This window comes from Triturus cristatus, chromosome 8 (genome assembly GCF_964204655.1).
Source record: "Triturus cristatus chromosome 8, aTriCri1.1, whole genome shotgun sequence".
NCBI lineage: Eukaryota > Metazoa > Chordata > Amphibia > Caudata > Salamandridae > Triturus > Triturus cristatus.
The window spans coordinates 979,479,728-979,501,062 of NC_140591.1; the positions used below are offsets into that span (position 1 = coordinate 979,479,728).

Consider the following 21,335-nt stretch of genomic DNA (forward strand, 5'->3'; position numbering starts at 1 on the left):
ACATTGCGGTGCCTCAGTGAACACGGGGCGACACTCCACAGAGAAATGTGTCTCTTCTTCCAACCTTCTCTAGAGTTCTTCGGGTATGTGTTCAACCAGGAAGGCATTCAAGTGGATCCGAAGAAGTTGCACGCCATCCGAAATGCTCCAGCTCCAACCACACCTACCGAAGTGAGGAGTTTCCTAGGCATGGCTACTTATTGCGGGAGGTTCATCCCCGGTCTAGCAGCCCGTGTTGAACCGTTGAGAGCCCTCACAAAAGCAGACGCCAAGTGGCACTGGGGACAGCAGGAAGAGGAAGCATTTCAGGGCATCAAAGACGCGCTCCTGGAAGAGTCCACCCTCACCTATTTCGATCGAGCGAAGCGGACAGAACTACTGGTAGATGCCAGTGGGGTTGGGAGCGGTGCTGGCCTAGGAACAGGAGCCAGGCAGGTGGGCAGCCTTATCGTTTGCCAGCAAGTCGCTGACCCCCACGGAAGCAAGTTATACCCAGATCAAGCGAGAGGCCCTCGCTATAAAGTGGACCAGTAATCATTTCCACCTGTACCTGACAGGCTAGCCATTCACTGTGGTCACCGACCACCAGCCTCTGGGTCCCCTCTCCAAGGGATCAGCCCCTCATCCACCTCCACGGAGTGAGCGATGGGCTGTACAACTCCAGCCATACCAAATGGAAGTAGTGTATAGACCGGGGGTGAAGAACCCTGTGGAGTTTCTGTTCCGACAGCCAGCACCACAGGAAGAGGCGGGCGACCTCGAAGGGTCGAAACAATACATCAACATGATCTCAGCGGCGGCGTGTCCCCAGGCCATGACACTTGAGGAAATCAAGGAAGCTGCAGAGAAAGACACTGTATACACCTGGACCCTCCAGGCGGTGCAAGAAGGGTCATGGAGGAACTACCTTCAACAGCGCCTGGGCACCGGAGGACCGAGAAGAGTTGGCAAAGATATGGAGGGTGAGGAGCGAGCTGAGCACCATGGAAGATGGAATACTATTGAGAGGCTCGAGCCTAGTGATACCGCAAGCTCTGAAACAGCTTGCAACCCAACGGGCCCACGGAGGCCACCAAGGCGTAACTAAAATGAAGGCGAGAATGAGAGAAAAGGTCTAGTTCCCTGAACTTGAGGCAATGGTTGAAGACCTGGTCCGCCGTTGCCCAGCCTGCAAACTAACCAGTGCTCCCGAGAAGCTGACCCCGGTGATCACAGAAGAGGCCTGCACCCTCCCATGGTCGAAGTGAGCCTAGACTTCGGGAGTTTCCCCAGAGGGAAACACACGCTCGTCCTTGTAGATGCATTCTCGATATATCCCATAGTAGAACCAGTCGTGTTGACTGCCTTCGCCCATGTGGCCCCACCCTGGAGAGAGTGTTTGCCACTTTTGGATTTCCCCTGTAGATCCGGAGCGACAATGGGCCCCCATTCCATGAGGTAGAGATTGCTAATTTCCTACGTCAGCTAGGGATCCGCCACCGCCGCATCACGACTCAATGTCCTCAGGCCAATGGAGACGTTGAATGCTTCATGTGGACTTTAAACAAAATGCTACGCATCGCTATGGTGGAACAAGCGGATCCCAAGCAGCGTCTCCACGAGTTCCTCAGGGAATACCGGAGCATGCCACACTGCACCACGCTGCGGAGCCCGTGGTCCCTCATGTTCAAAGGCCCACAGAGAAAGATCTGATCCCTACGTGCCCAGGGTGGACATCCTCGTCTCTAGACGCCCAGGAAACCCAAGCAAGAAGAGAACGACAGAACCACCGAGCCTGTGCTCGAAGCCATGCTGCACTGCGGTCACTCCGACCTGGTGCCACTGTCCTACGGAAATTCCAGACTATCTATGAACCAGGTACCTGGACAGTCGTTGCCAGCAATGGAACCATGGTGACGGCCTGAAAAGGGAGCGAGGAGTTATCGCGAAACATCTCCTGGTTCAAAGAGGTCCCCGCCGAGCCTTCGGAGTATAGCCTCCGGCCCCCGCTGAGCCCAAGCCGGAGCGTCCAGACAGGAACATCTTAAGGATTTTGGAGGCCCTGGGCCAAACGAATTTTGGGGGGGCCTGTTCGGAACAGCTTTGAATTTATGATCCAATTTTAGCTCCTTCATGCACTCTTTGGCCAGATCACTGACATTGCTCAGGAACCCTAGTGAAAATTCTAAATACGTTTGCATCTAATAGGGATAGTGTTGCATGTTTTTAATATTGCACAGCAGCAGCTCGTTAATATTACTGCAAATAATCACTGTGGTAACCCTCCCATTTCACAAATGTGCGATCTTGTTTTGATTTAAAATATTGTTTTATGGATGTTGCACAAAACATAAAAACACTTTCTCTGCTAAATATCTATAATAGACTCTCACTCAACACCCACGTAAACAATAAATTGAAGGAAAATTGTATTTAATCTATTTAAAAATTATTAAAGATCATCAGGGAAACCTTTCTGCAAAACAGAGCTGGCTCTATTAGGGGGCACCTGAAAGGTTGGGGCTCTGGGCCAGAGCCCAATTTGCCCCTGCGTCCAGAGCAGGGAAGAAGAAGATGGGGGTAATGCAGCGGAAACCACTCCCCCAAGCACACTGCCTTCCTGTTCGCCTCCCAGCCGGCCAACACCCAGTGAACCACCCATAAGAAGCCAACAACATTGTTACAGTCTACGGCCCAATCCTCCAGCTCCAGGATTTTGTGTGCTGAGACTGTAGAGACTGATGCCACCGAACTATGTACATTTACTGAAATTACAGAAGTCTTCATTTTCAAGAACCAAGTTGGAGAGGGATGGGGAGAGATAGAGAGAGAGAGACGGAGAGAGAGAGAGAGAGAGAGAGAGAGAGAAAATAATTACTAGCTGGTCACCCAATACCAATAATAGGCCTCACCTTACTGGTAGTCAGTGCTTTAAATGGGCCGGTACTCACCGGTACGGAGTACCGGCACTTCCGATTTTTTTTGTCGTTAGTACCGGCACTTCTCTGAAGCCAGGGAGAGTACCGGTACCCTGATCCAAGGCACGGCAGGCGCAGGTTAGGTTTCTCCTCCAGTGCAGGGCAGAGGCCGCTCTGCTTCCGAGGAGCATGTAATTAACCGAGCCCTGAAGTAGCCTTTTACAGAGTTGCTGGTGAAGATTCCAGCAGCGCCCATTTGAATGTCCCCAAACCGCAGGGGTTTGAGAGGGCTTGTGTCATGCTGTGATTAACAGGACAGGGTCTCTATACAGACCCTGCACTGTCAATCAGGTACACAGCGACCATTTGGGTGAAAGTACCATCATGGCTTTCATATTTGTAATGTAAATCTGTTTTATTTACATAAACGCATTTCTCGTGTGTTTTGATATGTGCTGCAACTGGTCCAGAAGTCATTATGTATGATCATATCTTGTCCATAGCCCCGCCTCTAGCCCCGCCCACTTGCCTCGCCTCTATTTTAATGAGTACCTGCACTTGTTTTTTCCCATTTAAAGCCCTGCTGGTAGTGCATGCGAGGTCAGCACAAATAAAGGCATTTTATGCAAAGTGCCACAGCTAAAATAATGCATTTTAATAATTAAGAAGGAACTGGGCAATATCTGTCTTAGACAGTTGGAATAACATCTCTTGAGAATGGCGCATTTCTAATACAAAAGTGAGCTCTTAATTGCTACGTGCAAAATACAAACGCGTATTGCGCGTGGCTGCTGCAGCCCGTTTCTCAATTGTGCCTGTCACGCCATAAGGGTCTAATAAAGGGATATTCAGCGATGAGAGTTAATCTCTCCGCCTTCTCCATTTCCTGCGCAGGCTAATCGGCTCGCTCGCCTCTATGCGTCATACCTGCACGCGCGACTTAAACTGGCGCTTCCGCTGATGGGTTTAATTGATGTGTGCCTTTCATTTACTCTCTGATTTGATTTTGTTTTTCCTTACGTGTACACCATATTTTAGCGCCATGAAGCTTCGCAGCCTGCGGCGCTTAACAAGTACTATAACACGAGACCATGCCGGCTGGGTTTGTTAAAGCCTTGCTCAGTAACTATCTTTTTTTGCAGGTACCACCGAGAGACGGCATGACGCGCGAAAGGTGCCTCCCGAAAGACCCGAGTCCCTTCCAAGCAGAATAGAAGAGAAAGGTGAGATATTTTATATCTGTTCCTCTGCTTATGCGGGGTCGCTGAGTTTTAGAGCACGCATGCTTGTCTCCAAGCATTTAGATTTATGCTAATCTTTGAAATGGAACGCAGGTGGTTTTTCTGTCTGCGGGGTGCCGGGAACTTTCCATTTCCTGACCTGACCAAATCCAGTTAGGCGGACTGACCAGTAATTCATTCTGGTTGCTGCCGGACGGATTAAAGGCTTTGCGACTGGTCTTCGGCTGGTTTAGCGCTGCTCACCTGCTGATTCATGGCTACCTCGTTGTAGGTGTTCACAGTCCTCTTAATTAGCAGCTCTAGATGTAACAAGCATTGGCAAAGACAAACGCACTCCAGTGCTGACAAATGAATTTGAAAAATCCAGCTGCATTGCAAAAGAGTAAAATAAAAAATGACTTTGAGTTTGCATGGATAAGAGAACAAATTAAATGCGCGATGGCGGAGTGTACTATTCAGATGTAAAATAGTCTCCCATGCAGTTCAGTGAAAGCAGAAGGATACTCCAAAACAGCCAATAGAATGAAGTTGAGACTAAAATAATCCTGTTGCCTGATCTAAAATGTGACTGACAGTGTGTCGAGCCAATGGCTGAAGATTCCTGTGCTTGAGAAACAAATGGCGGAAGAAGGTTGACAGGTGTGGCCCTGTACAAAGGGCCTTACCTGCCCACACATTGTGATGATCCTGCTCATGGTTAATAATGTCCAGGGCTATAAAAACTTAATCAATCAATTAGGGAATTGTTAAGTGCGCTACACACCCATGAGGGTCTCAAGGCACGGGGGGGGGGGGGGTAGGAGGCAGCTCCGGTCAGTCAAAGAGCCAGGTCTTGAGGGTCTTCCTGAAGATGTGCAGAGAGGGGGCATGTCTGATGTCGACCGGGAGCTTGTTCCAGGTCTTGGGCGCGATGTAGGAGAAGGCTGTTCTGCCCGTTCTGTGAATGCATGTGTTTTCGGCGAGGGCGAGGTCGGTTGATCGGGGATTCCTCTTGGGTACGTGGAAGGTGATTCTTTCGTTGAGTTATCAGGGTCCGGTGTTGTGGAGGCATTTGTAGGCGTGGATGAGTATCTTGAAGGTCATTCTCTTCTGGACAGGAGTATAGGTCTCGCAGGTGTTCGGAGATGTGTTCTTGTCGAGGGATGCCGAGGACGAGTCTGGCTGCGGTGGTCTGTATGGTCTGGAGTTTGTGGAGTAGAGACTTGTTGATTACGGCATAGAGGGCATTAACGTATTCTAGTCTGCTGGTTATGAGTGCGTGGGTCACGGTCTTTCTTGGGCTGCTCAAGGTTCTTTCAGGGCTGCTTCAGGCTTCCCTGTCTAAGCCTAATTCCAGTGATAACAGTGTGTTTACACAAAAATAAGCCACAACATTAGAAAACATCCCGGTTCTATGATGTTTAAGCTGGGTGTTTACATTGAAATGTAAAGTAGGGTTCAACAGTGCTGGAGCCCTTTATTACAAGACATTTTGCCTCCAGTACACTTCAGCTTAAAATATTCTCGGAATTTAGGAAAGGTCATGGGGGCTAAAACGTTTTTGTATCCTGACAATTGGGTTGTATGTCGGAATATTGAGTATACCGCAGAGGAGTCTCCGCCGCAATGGCGGATGAGCGTCGCCCCACTGTGACTCCAAGCCAGCAGATGAAAAATAAAATGATTACCTAAGTCGTTTTATTTTTCACTAACTGGCTCTGAGCCAGCACGTCCAGGGAGGGCGGGCCGAGGCATGGAGGGGGAGGAGGAGTACTCTCTGCACACCCTAAGTGCGCATATGTGTTTTGGCTGTCCGTCCAAGGTGGAGAAATGACCCTCTGCTAAGATTAGGAAGTCTGTGGGGTTTCTCCAGCCCGGCTGTTCAATGCTGCTCAGACCAATCACTGCACTGCTCTCCGTGAGAGCAGCATGGGGATTGCACATGGAGTCTGTCCCAGTGCATGCGGGACCAGGAAGAGAAGTCGGAGGTGCAACCGTACACGGCTGCAGCTCCAGGTAAATGGGTTTTTAATTTTTATTATCAACCCCCGCGCGCTCCCCCTCCAGCACTCCCCTGTGCCCCACCACCTCTTCATTGTGTCAGCTGCACCTGGTACATAAATATCATGATACACGAATATCATAGCCAAGATATTGACAAATAATCAAGGTACATACATGCGGAATTAGTAAACCTATTCTTATGTACTTACCATTACGATATTCTAATTGGTGATATTTTGGCTGCAATATTATTGTCACACAAAATCTTAAGGACTGATTATTCTGAAAGTGAACCTACTCTTGAGGATTCTGAAGAATGTGTTTTTAAGGCTGCATATTTCACTGTTCCAGGTCCAGCGTTGTGGACACACCAAAGGTTTGGTCACAAAATAGTTTTCTAGCACCCTGGCTCTTACTAATGTATACACAGTCTGCAGCACCCTTTCCAATATTCTGCTGCCGAGGAGAATTTAATTTATTATAGAGAAGGCTATTTTTGAAGTCATGTGGCAAGCCAAATAAATGAGCGCAGAAAGCATTTGGCCTTAAAAATAAATGGCCTCATTAAGGTTATGGAGTATGGCCCACCTCCAACCCCCTGGATGGACTACCACACACCATGTTGAGCGATCTTCACTGGCCCTGCGGAGATTTTTGTGCCTACAGAGGTGCCACTACCATAAATAGCATCCTTACGGCACTGAAAGTTTAGTTAGCAGTCGCTGCCTTTCAGATGACATATACTAAAAAGTGATGTATGGAATGTTTGAATTAATCTCAGCCACTGGTAATTACTCTGGGCCTCATCCCAGTCCATGGTTATTTTGCACACCATGCCACCTCAGTTTGGATCCAGCCACATGCAAATCAGTCTTGACCCTGCTTCAGTAGGAATAGTTCAACATGAACTGCCAGGCTAGGTCCTCCCTGAAGTGTAACAAAAGCAATCGAGATGGGACGGGTATGCCCAGACACGGGTCCAGTGGACACTGTGCCACTGTAACCGAGCTATACCTGACTGATGATCCCTAATAAAGATGAAACCGGTATTGGGTTGCTTGTGTTCTGTGTCACAGAGGATCTGGCTTGGCCTGTGTTTTTTCAAGCAGCACCATTTATTTCCTTTAGGGAAATATACTTAAAAAAAAAAAAAACAAGACATTTGCCTGTTTGGGAATGGAAATACAGGACTAGTGGTCTGCTGGTGTTTGCAGGCCACCGCCCAGAAGCTTACAGCTTATTGCAGGGGGTTGTATATAGCAAGCTTCTTAATTGATAAATCTTAATGAATATTTATTAACCAGGTCATTCTGTGACCTTCTCTGACTAGAGTTGTGCAAAAGGACTAAATAGCACATATGTGGCATCACAAAATTAAAGTCTGGGTTAAAAAAGTCGGTGCACAATTTTCAACCACCGTTTTGCGACCAATACATCAGCCTCTACATGTCTTAGATGTTGATTACACCAGGGAACCTCAGAGATGGTTGATTTATGCAGGAGACTCCATAAGAAGCTGAGCTTACTAAACTGCCCATTGTCAACTTTCACTGCATCCCCATCAGTGTTAATTCTCTTGTCTCAATGCCACAGAATATGCCACATAATTTGTTTTTAATCACACACCTTGCTTCATAATTAACCTTCTATTTCCACATAATTTGCTTCAACTTGCCTCCTAATGTAGTCTTCCTTTGCTGAGTAAATTCATTGACTGTGCTCAGTCTGCGCCACATTTGATAATTACATCCCCACATCTTTCGCCAATAACCAAATCAATTTTCTTTGTTATTCACACAAAGAAGAAACACATTCTGAAAAAGGATTACTAACTCCTCACTGTGCATTTTGTGATTACCAAAAAGTTCAGTTTACCATATGTTAAACATGAGTGGCTCAGTCAGTCCTGATATTTTCTGTGCATTCTGGTATTGGTAGTCCTGTAATTGCAGTGGGAAAAAGTACAACTCTGTGCACAACTCACTATTGAAATAGGAAAAGAGTGGACCACTGGAACACCGTATCCCTCATTGGTGGGGAAAAGGCTTAATGCACATATATGCTTTCAAACTCTTTTTCTAGACATACCAAAATGTAAAAGAATTTTTATAAAAACATAATATGCATAAGAGTGAAGGTGGCACAGTTACTATATGTATTACATTCTTAAATGCTTGAATATATTTGGGAGAAAGTATCCCCTTCTGTACATTATAAGGATATTGCAAATATCCTTTTAAGAATTGGTGTAGCTGGTAAGTACCTAATTTGGGAATTCTAGAAAACATTTACCTCCTAATAATATTCATTAGCATTTTATGTTTGTTCAAATACATTTCTTGAGCAGTTAGGTCTGGGGACGAAGCATTTCGTGCTATGTTTGTAGTTTCTATTAGAAAACTAGATGACATTTAATTGCTTTTTTTCAAGACAAATGTAAACATGTTTCATTCTCTACGGTTTAATATATCCCTCTCTTTTCATATCTCTTTTTAATTACAGAAAGAACAGAGCGGGAACAAAAACTTATAGATCTGCAAAGGCCTTCTGTTCCTGCAATACCACCGAAGAAGCCTCGGCCACCCAAATCCAATTCCTTAAACAGACCGGCCACCTTGCCACCTCGTCGACCAGAGAGACCAGCAGTGCCTGCCCAGACAAGGTAGTGTACTTCTTTTTAAAATTGTTGGGATCATAATATATTGAACTATGTTCCCCATTTTCATTTTACTTATTCAAGTTTTGGTTTTCATAGCTCTCCTTTACTGTGAGACATTAGTGCTCTTCACACAGAACTGTGAAAATACACAGACAAAAAGTAAGAATAAACAATGGGACAGTAACTGGTCAGTGAGACAACAGCCTGTATTTGTAGTGTTAAACGTTTGTTGGATGCTGGACATGGTATATCTATGGCGGAAACCATTCAAACTCCCTGGGGTATGGGCTCAGAACTGTTTGGGATGTTTTGAGAGATTTAGATTAGTTCTTGGTTGGATTGCTCGGGATGAAGAGGTGAGTTTTATTTAGTCATTTCTTGATAGTCAGTAGGGAGAGTCCCCGTAGTTCTGCAGGGTGTGCCTTCGTGAAGGATGCTGTGGTGCCCAAGACGTTTTTGTACTGTGCTTCAAAGGTTTTGAATTTAGCTATTTTGAGTAATAATGAGAATCTGCTCTTCAGGCTTCTTTGGCCTCTTAGGATATTGAGGTGTTCAGCCAATTTTGTGGATAATTTGCATAGGTGGCTTTGTAGGTGAGGAATCCGATTTTTAGGTCTCCCCTTCTGGATAGCGCAATACCTGTCTGTTGCGTGAAATATTGTTAGCTTACAGTGGGCTTATAGCCCATTCATTGCTTACCATTGGTTGGGTTCATCGTCACTCTCATTTGTTTGTTTCTTATTCGTTAGCATGTGTGTGCTTTTCTTCCTCTTATTGTATTTGACCCTCCACTGGAGCATGAACGCATTATTTGGGTTCTTCCACTGCTCCGTTTTCAGGCTCTACTTTTATCTTTTTGTTTAAGCACTCTGTGAGAGCCTATGTGTTTTAACCAGCTGTCTTTCTTGTGTACTTTTCCCCCTCCAGTCTTTGTTTGTGTTGCTCTTTTGCTGCTTGTGTGCTTCTCCCAACCCTCTTTCGTGATTCCCTTGGGTGGGCATTCCCCCGATAATGTATTTTGTCCGTATGCTTCTCCTCTGCTACTCGTTTCACCATGTCTCAGCCGTGGGCTCCCCACTCGTTCCTTGCTCTCCATTTTCTTCTACCAACCGGATCCCATGCTCCCATGTGCCCCCTCATTGTGCTTCGCCCCTCACCCTCTTGTAGCTTCCCTAGCCCTCCATGTTCCTGCACCACTCCCGCCCCTTCATGTTCCTTCCCCACCTGTGTTACTTTTTTAGTTTGTTTTACTGATCCAACTTAGATCGGCAAACAAAAAGGAAAAAATTATTTGCCTCATTTTGTAGGCATGTGCAGCCTTGGTGCGCGCATCTACAAAATGACACACCCAGCCATGTCATAGGATTTTTTTCTTTTTTGAAAGAAATGCTGCACAGCATTGTGGGTGCTGTGCAGCATGGCTAGCACCATTGGCTCAGTCACAAAGGCAAGACCTAGTGGCTTTGCAAATACTTATTAATGTGATCTTCCAGGTTGGGAAGCCAATTCAGTTTCTTGGCAATGGTAGTGATATGTTAGAATTTTTTGGTGGAAGAATGGAAAAGGGAGCTTGAGAGGAGCACTGTTTTTATGGAGCCTGGTGAGAATTGTGGGATTCTAGCCAGAACCTCATTACCAGCATGGAGGCGAGAAAGAATTAGAGCTCATGCTGTTGTTTTTAGATGGGGGTGGATATTTTGGAGCATAAATAAAACCCTTGGTATGCATTTCATGATTAGGAAAAGAATGGAGGCAATTTTGTTTATAGTTCTGTTAAGGCTACCTCCTCTTTGGCCAATCACTGTTGCACAAATAAGGGCTCTGTTATCAATGGAATAAGTCTTGAACGCCGTCATTACCCCTCAACCCAGCTACATCATTGTACCGAACTGCTCCTAATTTCCCCCAAACCTCCATTTCACTTCTCCAGGCCCAACACAACAATTGTCTGCCTCCACGAGAGGGCTGGAAGTTACCTCATATCAAAGAGCTCTCAGCGGGATTCCTGAATAACCCAGGATACGTTTGAGATCCTAAGTACTGTGTACAAGGGAGGCTGTGGAATTTGCTTGAAAATGCTAGACTGGTATATTTCTGCAGCTAACGTTCTAGGATATTTCTCATCACTGCCTTATCAGTCTTCTTCCTCCCAGTCTTTATTACCACACAACAAAGCATTTCAATAAGAAATGCTGCATATAGCCGTAGTATCTCTGTGAGCATTAGGACAATAGCAGGTTTGGGCTGAATGCTTCGGGATGGCGATGGGATTCAGTGAATTGGATTAGATGATGGGTTTATTCTTAGATTAGGTGAGTTATAGATGTTGAGCACTAACTGGACAGTTCATATGTGCATCATAGATACTTTCTTCAGATGTGCAATGAAACATTAATGCGGAATAAGTTAAGAAAGTTCTTAGTAGATGAGGAGCTCCTTGATAGCAGTGTTGAGGTAGGTAGGTGAGTGGAGGCTTTGAGCAGATTCGAGCTGGTGGAGTGTTCCAGTTTAATAGCCCCAGTACCTGATCGAAACCTAGATGCAGCATACACTGTTTTATGTGTTGGTAGGAGTTCTTTGCTGCCTGAGCATAAATTGTGAGTTGCAACAAAACAAATCAGGGTTTTAAAGAAATATTTCTGGGAGGAGCTGCTTTTGGTCTTACCAGCCATGATCAGTGGCTTGTGTAGAACTCCTTCTTTTACAGAGCGTGAAGCTTGCCAGAGATATTGCAGAGTATCCTTGTAGTGAAATTCAATAATGTATCCCAGGGGTAAAACAATACACTAGAGATCTACTAGTAAAGGATTACAATAGTCAAGTGTTCTTTGAATAATTGATATCAGTTCTTGACTGTATGGAAATGATTTACTGTATTTTTTATGTATCCAGCAATGGAAATCTGTTTCTTGTGCAGATGTTATAAACATTCCCATATTCTTTGCAGGGTTAAAGTTCACCCATAGGTTTCTGGAAGAGGATGTTGTCATCACAATGTCTGTGGGCATATGGATAGCGAAGGTTAAAGAGGCAGGTGCCAAAGCTATGGGAAAAGTATTGGGGAATTTTGATCGGCTTAATTCTCAAAGAATGAGGGATTTCACTTGATGTTTTGGAAGGCGTATATGCTCTAACCAAAGCTACATCTTTTAGTTGTGCCTGGAGTTGTCAGTAAAGCTGCTGTAGCAAGTGAAGAGTTCATGGAGTAGTGGTGTACTGACCAGTCAGACACACTATGTAATGGTACGGCACAACATTGACTCTCAAAGGCTCCCACTCGCTCCAGACCTAAGAAACCTCTATCTCCTGTGAACCTGCAAACACAAATAACTAAGGATAGCCAGAATATCCAATGCTTCCTCACCAAGAATCTTTTCTTCCACAAAGATTGGCATTACAGCCAGTTTTAAATCATCCAGGTACCCTTTAATTGCCTGTACTCTGAGCCTGAAGGCTGGTCCGCGCCTCTGAAATCAATGCAGACACTGCATTTATGCCTTCAGTGTAAGTCCACCCTAAATTCCTCATGGTAATACAGAACCTAGAATTACCAATACTAGGGGTATTGGTATTAGTGGTTGTTAGAATTTCGCTCTCTAGTTGGCAGATGTGTCAACCTGTCGAACTAGTGACCTCAATCCTAGTCCAGGTAAGCCTGATACACACTAAAAGATAACTTGTGCTCACCCTCTGGTAGCTTGGCATAGAGCAGTCAGGTTTATCTAAAGAGGGAATGTGTAAAGTATTTGTGCAACACACACACGCACACACCCAGTAACACAATGAAAACACCATAAAAATACTCAACACAGGTTTAGAAAAATATATAGTATTTTTATGAGAAACTCAGCCCACAACAACACAAATCCAATAAGTGGAATTGGAGTTAGGAACTTTTAAAGATTAAACCAAAAATAGTGTTTAGAAGGCATTAGCGCTCAAAGGTAACTTGAGGTCGCGTTAGACTAAAGTAAACCCAAAGTTCAGGCTGACCGCAATAGAGGGCAGGCTGGCTACAGGACTCAGACAGGTCCTGCTGACAAAGTACTTTGGAAGGAGCAAGCATCAACGACGAAGATTCGGTGCGAGGAGTCAGGGAGGTGCTGCATTGTCGTTGATCCATGGATGGAGGGGGAGCATCGGCACATATCCACGCAGTCAATGAAGGCTTCATCAAGAAACCCCTTTACGATGCAGGCATTGCGTTGTTGTCGAGACACGCTGTCTGTCGTCGTCATGTCGCAGTCAGGTCATCGGTCGGCGTCGAAGGGCAATGCTTCAGTTCCGATCGGTGCAAAGTCATCACTGCGTCAATTTTGAAGCAAAACTTCTGAGGCTGAGGACTAGTTGGTACCTGAAGCAAGGGAGAAGTCACAGATGGAAAAGTCCAGCAGCAGGGTTGCAGGAAGTCTTTCATGGCCCTGAGACTTTAGAACGGGGTGCAAGCCAGCAAGCCCTCGGAGTCACTCTGGGTTCAAGTGAGATGGGTCCTGTCCTTGTCCTTAGCAGGGCAGAGATCATCAGGCCACAGGGCAGCTCAGAAATTCAGAGAAGTCGTTTCTTCAGAACAGTCATTCAAGCAGAGTGGCAATCCTTGTAGCACAGCCGTCTTTACTCCTGGCAGAGTTCTTCACAGGTCCAGTAGTGTACTGTCTTGTTAGGGTCAGAGCCCCAGTACTTATACCCAAATCTGGCTTTAAAATGGGGGTGACTTCAAAGCAGGCCCTTAAAGTGCACAGGTCCCCTTTCATCCCAGCCCTGTCTGCCAGTTTATCTGTGGGGGGTAATCAGCCCTTTACGTGGGAAACAGGACATTGCCTATTCAGGTGTAAATGTCGGCTCCCCCTCCCTCTTCCTTCCCAGGAAGAGCTCTCATAATGCAGGTGGATGCAGATGAGTTCTCCATCACACTCACCCTTCCTGTGTTTGTGACTGTCTCGACGGAATGCACAAAGTGTAGCTGTCACCCTATCAGACGTGTGTTAGAGACAGGCTGCAAGACATACAGAGCAATAAGAGGCATTTCTAAAACAGGGATGTTAAATCCAACTTTAATAGAGGATTTATCAGTACTATTCCTAAGATATAAAACATGATTCAGCTACTCCTTCCTAATCAGGAATTACAGCTTAAAGGTGTATTAAGGAATCCCCAATGTTAACCTATGAAAGGATTAGGCCTCATAGTAGTGAAAAACAAATTTAGTTGTTTGTCACTACCAGGACGTGCAAAACTTAAGAGTACTTGTCCTACCTTTTGCTTACACAGCACCCTACCCTATGGGTTACCTAGAGCCTACCATAAGGGTGACTTATGTGTAATAAAAGGGGAGTTTAAGGCTTGGCAATCAGTTTTAAGAGCCAAGTCGAAGTGGCAGTAAACTGCACACACAGGCCCTGCATTGGCAGGCCTGAGACAGGTTAGAAAGGCTACTTGTGTCAGTGGCACAATCTGTTCTGCAGGCCCACTAGTAGCATTTGTGTTACAGGCCCTAGGTATATGATTTTACAAGGTGCTTACAAGTAAACTAAATGTGTTAATTGTGTATACACCAATGTTACCCTGTTTAGGGGAAAAGCACATGCACTTTAGCACTGGTCAGCAGTAGTAAAGTGCTCAGAGTCCTAAAAGCATACAAGAGAAGGTAAAAAAACTAGAAGGAGGAAGTCAAAACATTTGGGGTGACCCTTCAGAGAGGGCCATTTTCCAACAGAGGCACTACCAGGGGATTATGCATTTTTGACCGATATGGGAATTCAAGTCATCTTGCAATGAAGGCCATTGTCTTAGTTTAGTCTGACTCACTACCCAAAGTAGGACTCGGTCTTCTCGTACCCTTCCAACATATCCTCAGTGATTGCAATCGGGAGCCATACGCGGTGCTGATTCACCCAGGAACCCAGCAATGGTTGATTAACAATGTAGAAAATGGAGTGGTGACAACAATTAATAATAACTTATATTTTTATATGATAGGTTATTATGCACTTCTGCTCTTTCTCAGCACTGTAAATAACATACTTTACAACTGCTCACTTTAATAGTATCACATTTAGTGCCCTAATGCAGTATTACAAGTTAATCTGAGTTTTCTGACCCCTACACAAAACTATTTGCACAGGGGCCGAAATTCCGGGTTGGGTGGTGTTTGCTGCATCTGGTAATTATGGGGTGAGTTAAATCCCTTACACTTATTTAAATTTTGGTAGGTCAAACCTTCCGAAATTTAGCAGGAAAAAAGTGTATGGTATTTATGGTACCATATGTATTTTGATGCTTTAAGCACGAAAAGATGCATGTTATTCCCCAAAACTTCAGAATAGGTACTGTTTACTGCACCCGATAAATAAATAAAATAACCCAAGGTATTGCTGTGTATCAGCTGTGATAAATAGCACCGATCCCTCTGACCAACTCAGAATCAGGACTTTATAAGGATGAAAAGCTGATACACGACTTGCTAGGATTCGTATTTGTGTTTCACTTTACAAGAGATGTTTGTAGCGAATACTAATCCGTTGACCAATATTTCTGACCTAACATAATGTCGCCGGTATTACACGGCCATTACTGTGGTGGACCAAACCGGAGGTGGAAATACAAATAAGCTTACAATGAACAACCTTAAGCAAGAGGATTGAATTCAGATCATTATCTGGAAAACGTGGAAGTGAAAGTGTCAGTCCCATTTTGGATCAGCCGAAATAACGTGCAAGGGGAGGTGCATCTGTCATTCCGAGCTTAAGGAGTTTTACCACATTACCAGTGTTTTCATCATTAGAGAAGTTTCAGTCAGCATCCATGAGCACGGCAAAGGAGCCAATCACTGGCCACCATAACCATCCCACCACTTAGTAGCTCACCACGCCAGTGCCTAATTTGTAAAATAATAAGTGCCTGGTCCTGACCAGGAGGTCACTGCAGCTTGCACCACCCATCGCTCCTGTCATCGCTGCCAAAACTGCTAACCATCTCTCTTCCCTGCAAGTGCAACATTTTAGATTATTCCAGGTCCCCAAAGCTAAAGGAATGGCTGGGGAGGGTGGTATTTGTAATTTTTAATGTATATTGTATTCATAAACAACCGTTGTTCTGCGAATCTCTAAATTAGATGAGCAGCGCCATCTTGTGGCAGACTGTCATAAGTGCCATGTTGACAATTAAGTGCTGGTGCAGAGCTTCGGAATCCAATTAAATGCCGAGCACCGGAAACCAATTAAGTGCGGTGCCGAGCACCGGAAACCATTGGCTCAAATTAAGCCCTGTCACAACCATGCAGCTTTTGTGAGTGGTGCAAGCAGTGAGGCAGGTAATGCAGGCATGACTCCTGCACACAAGGATGAATAGATCATTGCTACTGTCCCGGCCACCCTCCTTGCACTGCACAATAGTGCGGCTTCAGAATTACTCCATGGACTTCACAAATTGAAGGCAGTTTCAACAGTTGCCATTTCTCCCCTTAGTCTTTTTACCAGTTACCGGTTGCATTTTGGGACTTGTTTCACTCAGGACTGGCTTTAGAGCTGTTAGCACCCAGTGCGATAATCTTTTTTGATTCCCCTGCCCCCCTCCATGACCACCTCCTCTTAGTCTCCCACGACTACCGGGCAAAAGTGCCCCTCATCTCTCCATAGCCCCTCTCCCACATACATATAATATAGCCTTATAGCCCGCTGTAGCGGGCTATACTGGCTGTTAAAGGCCCGCTGCAGCGTTAAAGGCCCGAGCCGAAGGCGAGGGACTTTAACAAAGCAGAGGGACTTTAAAAGCCGGTATAGCCCTACTACCAAGGGCTATAAGGCTATTAGAACATCCTGCCACTAGAGGGCAGAATGTTCTAACAAAACAAAGCCTTCAGGGAGCGCGAGGGGATTGAAATGTTGGTGCTCCGGGCTTATACCAGCCATTATAAGCCCGGAGCACTCCATTGTTTTCAATGGAGCTCCCAACATTCCAATGTTCTAATGTGTTTTAAAGTACTGGTAAAGGCTGACTTTACTGATAAGAATGTATATCTACCCAAACACTTTTCAGCAACATTAGGACTAGATAATGAAAGACGGGGGACAAAAACACAACTATTGTATGCAGTTTGCATGCAGCTATTGGATGACAGTTCGTAACAGTCACTGTTCTATATTAGGATCGTATCTTATGAACTGCGGTAACAAAAGGATCGCTGTGTCAAAAACAGTAATCCACTCAGCTATCCACATAAAATACAGATCTGTGATCTGCACGGTACGCGCTCTTTGCAGCAGGCATATTAACCCTTTGCGCTACTTTATGACGAGTCAAAACTGCCTCTAGCCAAAACTCCGATCTTTCTCTCTAGCAGGAACATTAATCAAAAGAGTTATCATGACATTTTTAATGCTGCCTGAAAACTGGATTCACAAGGAAGTCTGCTGAAGGTGTTTTAAAATCCTAAATTATTACAAAACGCAGCCCCCCCTCCCCCCCTGAGATCAGCGCCCCCTCCCCAGGTCAGCGCCCAGTGCGGCCACACATGTCGCACTGCCCTAAAGCCAGCACTGGTTTCACTTTTGACATTAGTTTTCACTGACAACAGTCAGCATCCAAAGAGATGTTGGCTAAAGAGTTAGGACAGGCTGAAGGTGTCACATGCGTCAGGGGCTTAGTTTACACTTCTGAGATTCCTCTATTCCTGCAGTGTACTACTGTTATTGTTGGACTGTGGTTCCTGGAGCCTCTTCCTCAGAGTCCCTCAGAAACTGGTCGCGCCTGTGCTTAAAGTATGTATAGATTGGTATTTATATAGCGCAGACCTTGATGTGAAGCAACGGTGTGCTGTACTTTACGTGAGGAGACAGTCTACAAGGTCGTGTACATCAACTAAGGATTACACACGTACATTTTGCACAGGGAGATTAAGGGATTTTCCCAAAATCACACAATGTTGAGGCCAGCACCGAGGCAGAGATCCAAACCTTGTCCCTAGTTCCCAAGAGGGCAGCTTGAGTCGCTAGAATGAGGTGGTACTTGCTAGCTGCTGTGATATGCTGGGTAGCTTGAGCTTGCCTGCTGATAATAAGCTCTCTTGGAAACCGAGCCCTCCAGATACACAGACATCATTCTCAACAGCAAGTTTGAACCCAATGAACTATTACATCAAACTTGTCAGGAGTAGAGAGTTAAATCCTTTCATTCCTCTTCTTGGCAGTATGGCTTAACTTCTTCAGACTCTTTCTGCCGGCAAGGCTCCAGTCTAGTGGCTGTTCGCTATTAGTGTATGTCTGCGCATTCATGCGCATTCACTTATTTGATACCAACATATTTATTTATTTATTTAGTGAGCCTTAGTATAACACATTAGAATTATAACACAGTAAGTGATCGTGTGGATGGGTGAGTGGGTGGATGCGAGAATGAGTTATTGGAAAATGAATGGAAAATGTAGTGAGTGCACAGACAGGTGAGGGACAGATGAATGGATGAGTGACTGTGCACAGAGCTAGATGAAGGGAAGAAAGAATGCTTGGAGAAATGTGCATGAGCTCTTTCAGGAGGGGGTTGCAGGCTTCCTCTACCAATGGGACCACAATGCCCATGATAATGTAGCCTACTTACCACATTCAAATCTGTTAAACTTAAAATATTGTCCCCCCCTACCACCCCCTTCCCCCACACACACAAAATCTGCCAGGTGTTACAGGGAGAAATCTATGTGGAGTACAAAAGTGCAAATTCAGGCCCAAGTGAAATCCCATTTCCACTTATTATGATATTGCAGCAAAACTCAGAATGCAGAGCAAATGGAAGCCTGTAAGCATCATTCCATATAAAATGTCTACTCCCCAAGCCAGTGCATACTGCTTCAGTGTTGATGCCACACGCGCATCCAGTGCCTTAAGCAAATGTGGGAACGTGGGATATCACTCCTGGCCACGTGGGTGTTTGCTTGTCCGATGTGTAGAAAGTACCAATTTATATTATTTTGTGCGAATTAGGAATTCTCAGAAGACAGGAGGGCCGATTCACAAAGACTGGTGTATTAGTCGGTGTCACTTACTCTTGCAGCGCTCGTGGCTTACTCATGAATTTCCAGGGTCAGCCAGGAATACCTCTCTGGTTTACTCCTGGAATTTTAAAGCACTACAAAAGTCATTCACAGCAAGATCTTTTCGAATTGGGCCCAGCAGTGTCTTGGAATGCTTCGTTTGTGAAAATTGCACGTGCTCGCATTTAAATCTGTGAGTTAAGGAGGTTTGGCTGTAAAGGGTGAATGAAGGAAAATAAATGACATGTAATGCGACTTATCCAAGCGTGGGTGTGCATGTTCTAGTGTATCTCGTGAAGAACTGGATGGATTGGTCTTCAACGTTTCAATTTTTCACTTTCACTTTCTACAGAAATGCAATAGCTTCTTTCCTCCAAGCTAAAAATGTGCCTTGCGAGGCGTGCTGTGTGAGCAGCTGCAGTTAACTCGCCAGCTTTAAGGCGCCGCTGGTGGAAGGAATCAAAGGGATGTTCCATGTGTAACCGCTGAGCTTGCAAACAGCCTGGAGAAAGTGACGGCTCACTGTGGACACATCAAGTTGACCTTTGTTGTCCCAAGCCTCGCTAAATGTCTGTTCCCATCAATCATGTTTGTTTACCAGTGACGTGTGGGGTCTGGCACTTACTGCCTTGTGGTGCTTCATTTCCTGTTTCGCGGGGAGCAAAGGCCTGGGGCCCTATCATCTACCACGTGTGAGAAGCCAGGGTCCGACTGGGACAGAAAATAGGCCCGGGCATGAAAATAAAAGTGCCCACATTAGCGAATCAGATAACTAAACAAGCATTGGCAAAGCCAATAGGTATCACTTTTGTGAGAGTTAGAGCTATTGGCGTTGTAAATTACAATGTCTTTTATTCCGGTGTAGTTGATATATGTGGTGTGCAGTGGAATTATGTGCGTTTAATTGGAATTGTAGTTGTGGAATTGTGTGGCTTGAAATAGGGCACTGTTGAGTGGATTTATGTAGCGAAATTATGTGGATAGTAATTAAGTGGTATTGAGTGTGTTAGAATTATGTGGAGTGGGATTGTGTGTAATAGAGTGGAATTATGTGGATTGGTATTTTGTGCTGTGGAATGTTATGTAGTGGAGTTGTATTATGTGATGTACTGTTGAATTTTGTGGCATGATGTGGAATTCTGTGGTGTGGATTGGATGTATGTAGTTTGTTGTGTAATTGTGTTGAGTTAAATTATGTGGTTTGCTGTCGAATTATGTGGTGTGGAACAGAAATGTGTGGAGTTGAATTGTGTGGGATGGAACTATGTGGCGTTTAGTAAAATTATGCTGATTGGAATTATGTGCCATGGTTTGGAGTGTATTTATGTGGATTGATGCTATGTGGCATAGAGTGGTTTTATTTGAGGTGTATTTATGTGGTATTGAGTAGAGTGCAATTATGTGGAGTTGAATCGTGTTGCGTTGCACTCCGCACTTTAGCTTAAAACATCTGAAGCTAAAGCATGTGTTTTCCATTTATTTACTTTTGTAGCAATGGCAGCACACAGCGCTTTAGTTTTAAACATCTTATGCTAAATCGCGGTGTGTCGCAATCGCTACAAAAGTAAATAAATAGAAAAAAAATACGGCGCCCGCCCAACTTTTTTTTCTGTTTATTTACTTTTGAAGGAATCATGGCACGCCATGCTTTAAACATCTAAAGCTAAAGCGCAGCATGCCGCCATTGCTACAAAAGTAAATAAATAGAAAAAAGGTGGATGGCTACCGCATTTCTTTTCCATTTATTTACTTTTGTACCAATCACGGCACTCTGCACTTTAACTTTATACACCTGAAGCTAAAGCTCGGCATGCCGCATTTGCTTCAGAACTCAGTAAATAGAAAAAAAAGCAGGTCGGATGCCTCATTTGTTTTCCGTTTATTTACTTTTGTAGCAATGGCGGCACGCCGCGCTTTAGTTTTAAACATCTTAACCCCTTCCATGCTGCGCAGATTCCGCCGCTGTGCTGACGGAATCTTGCGCGGGCGTGGTCATGACGGAACGGTTCCGTCATGAGCACAGCTCAACCGTGGCTCATGACGGAACCGTTCCGTCATGAGCACCGAAGGGGTTAAACTAAATCGCGGCGTTAGGTTAATGGCTTTCTGCAGTCTTTTCTTATTATATCTTCCTCCATCCTGCACGCTGACATTTCAGTGTGTGCATCATGGATTTCAGCGAGTTTGAGCAAGACAACAGCCGCCGCAGCAGGCTAAATCCTACTGTGCTTCCTGTGTGTGCCAGCGAGCCCTGTTGCTTGGGAATAAATAAGGCGGGCCCGGTTCTGGGGATGAGTTGTATTCTTCATTATTGCAGGGTGAAATCCCTCATATGGCTAATAGAGGTGCACAGGGACACATAGTAACAGGCGAAGGTACTGCACCCTTTCCTTGCTTCATGGATTTTCTTTTATTAGTTATGCTACTGCTGGGATATTTTTTTGAGAATTTTATTTTCAAACAAACAGTCTCATTTGCAATGCCCCAAAAACTGCCCACACACTTATCTGTCAGACCAGTCCTCTGTAGGCCAG

General features: G+C 45.0%; 1 protein-coding gene across 2 annotated transcripts in view; it reads left to right on the forward strand.

Moving 5' to 3' along the window:
• The window catches only part of SH3KBP1 (SH3 domain containing kinase binding protein 1), a 1,226,118-nt gene that overhangs the window by 1,052,801 nt on the left and 151,982 nt on the right, over positions 1-21,335 (forward strand). For both annotated transcript variants that reach the window (XM_085622521.1, XM_085622520.1), the window contains 2 exons: positions 4,040-4,120; positions 8,624-8,783. In XM_085622521.1, the coding sequence (XP_085478647.1) occupies positions 4,040-4,120; positions 8,624-8,783 (241 nt within the window). The remainder of the gene's footprint in view (positions 1-4,039; positions 4,121-8,623; positions 8,784-21,335) is intronic.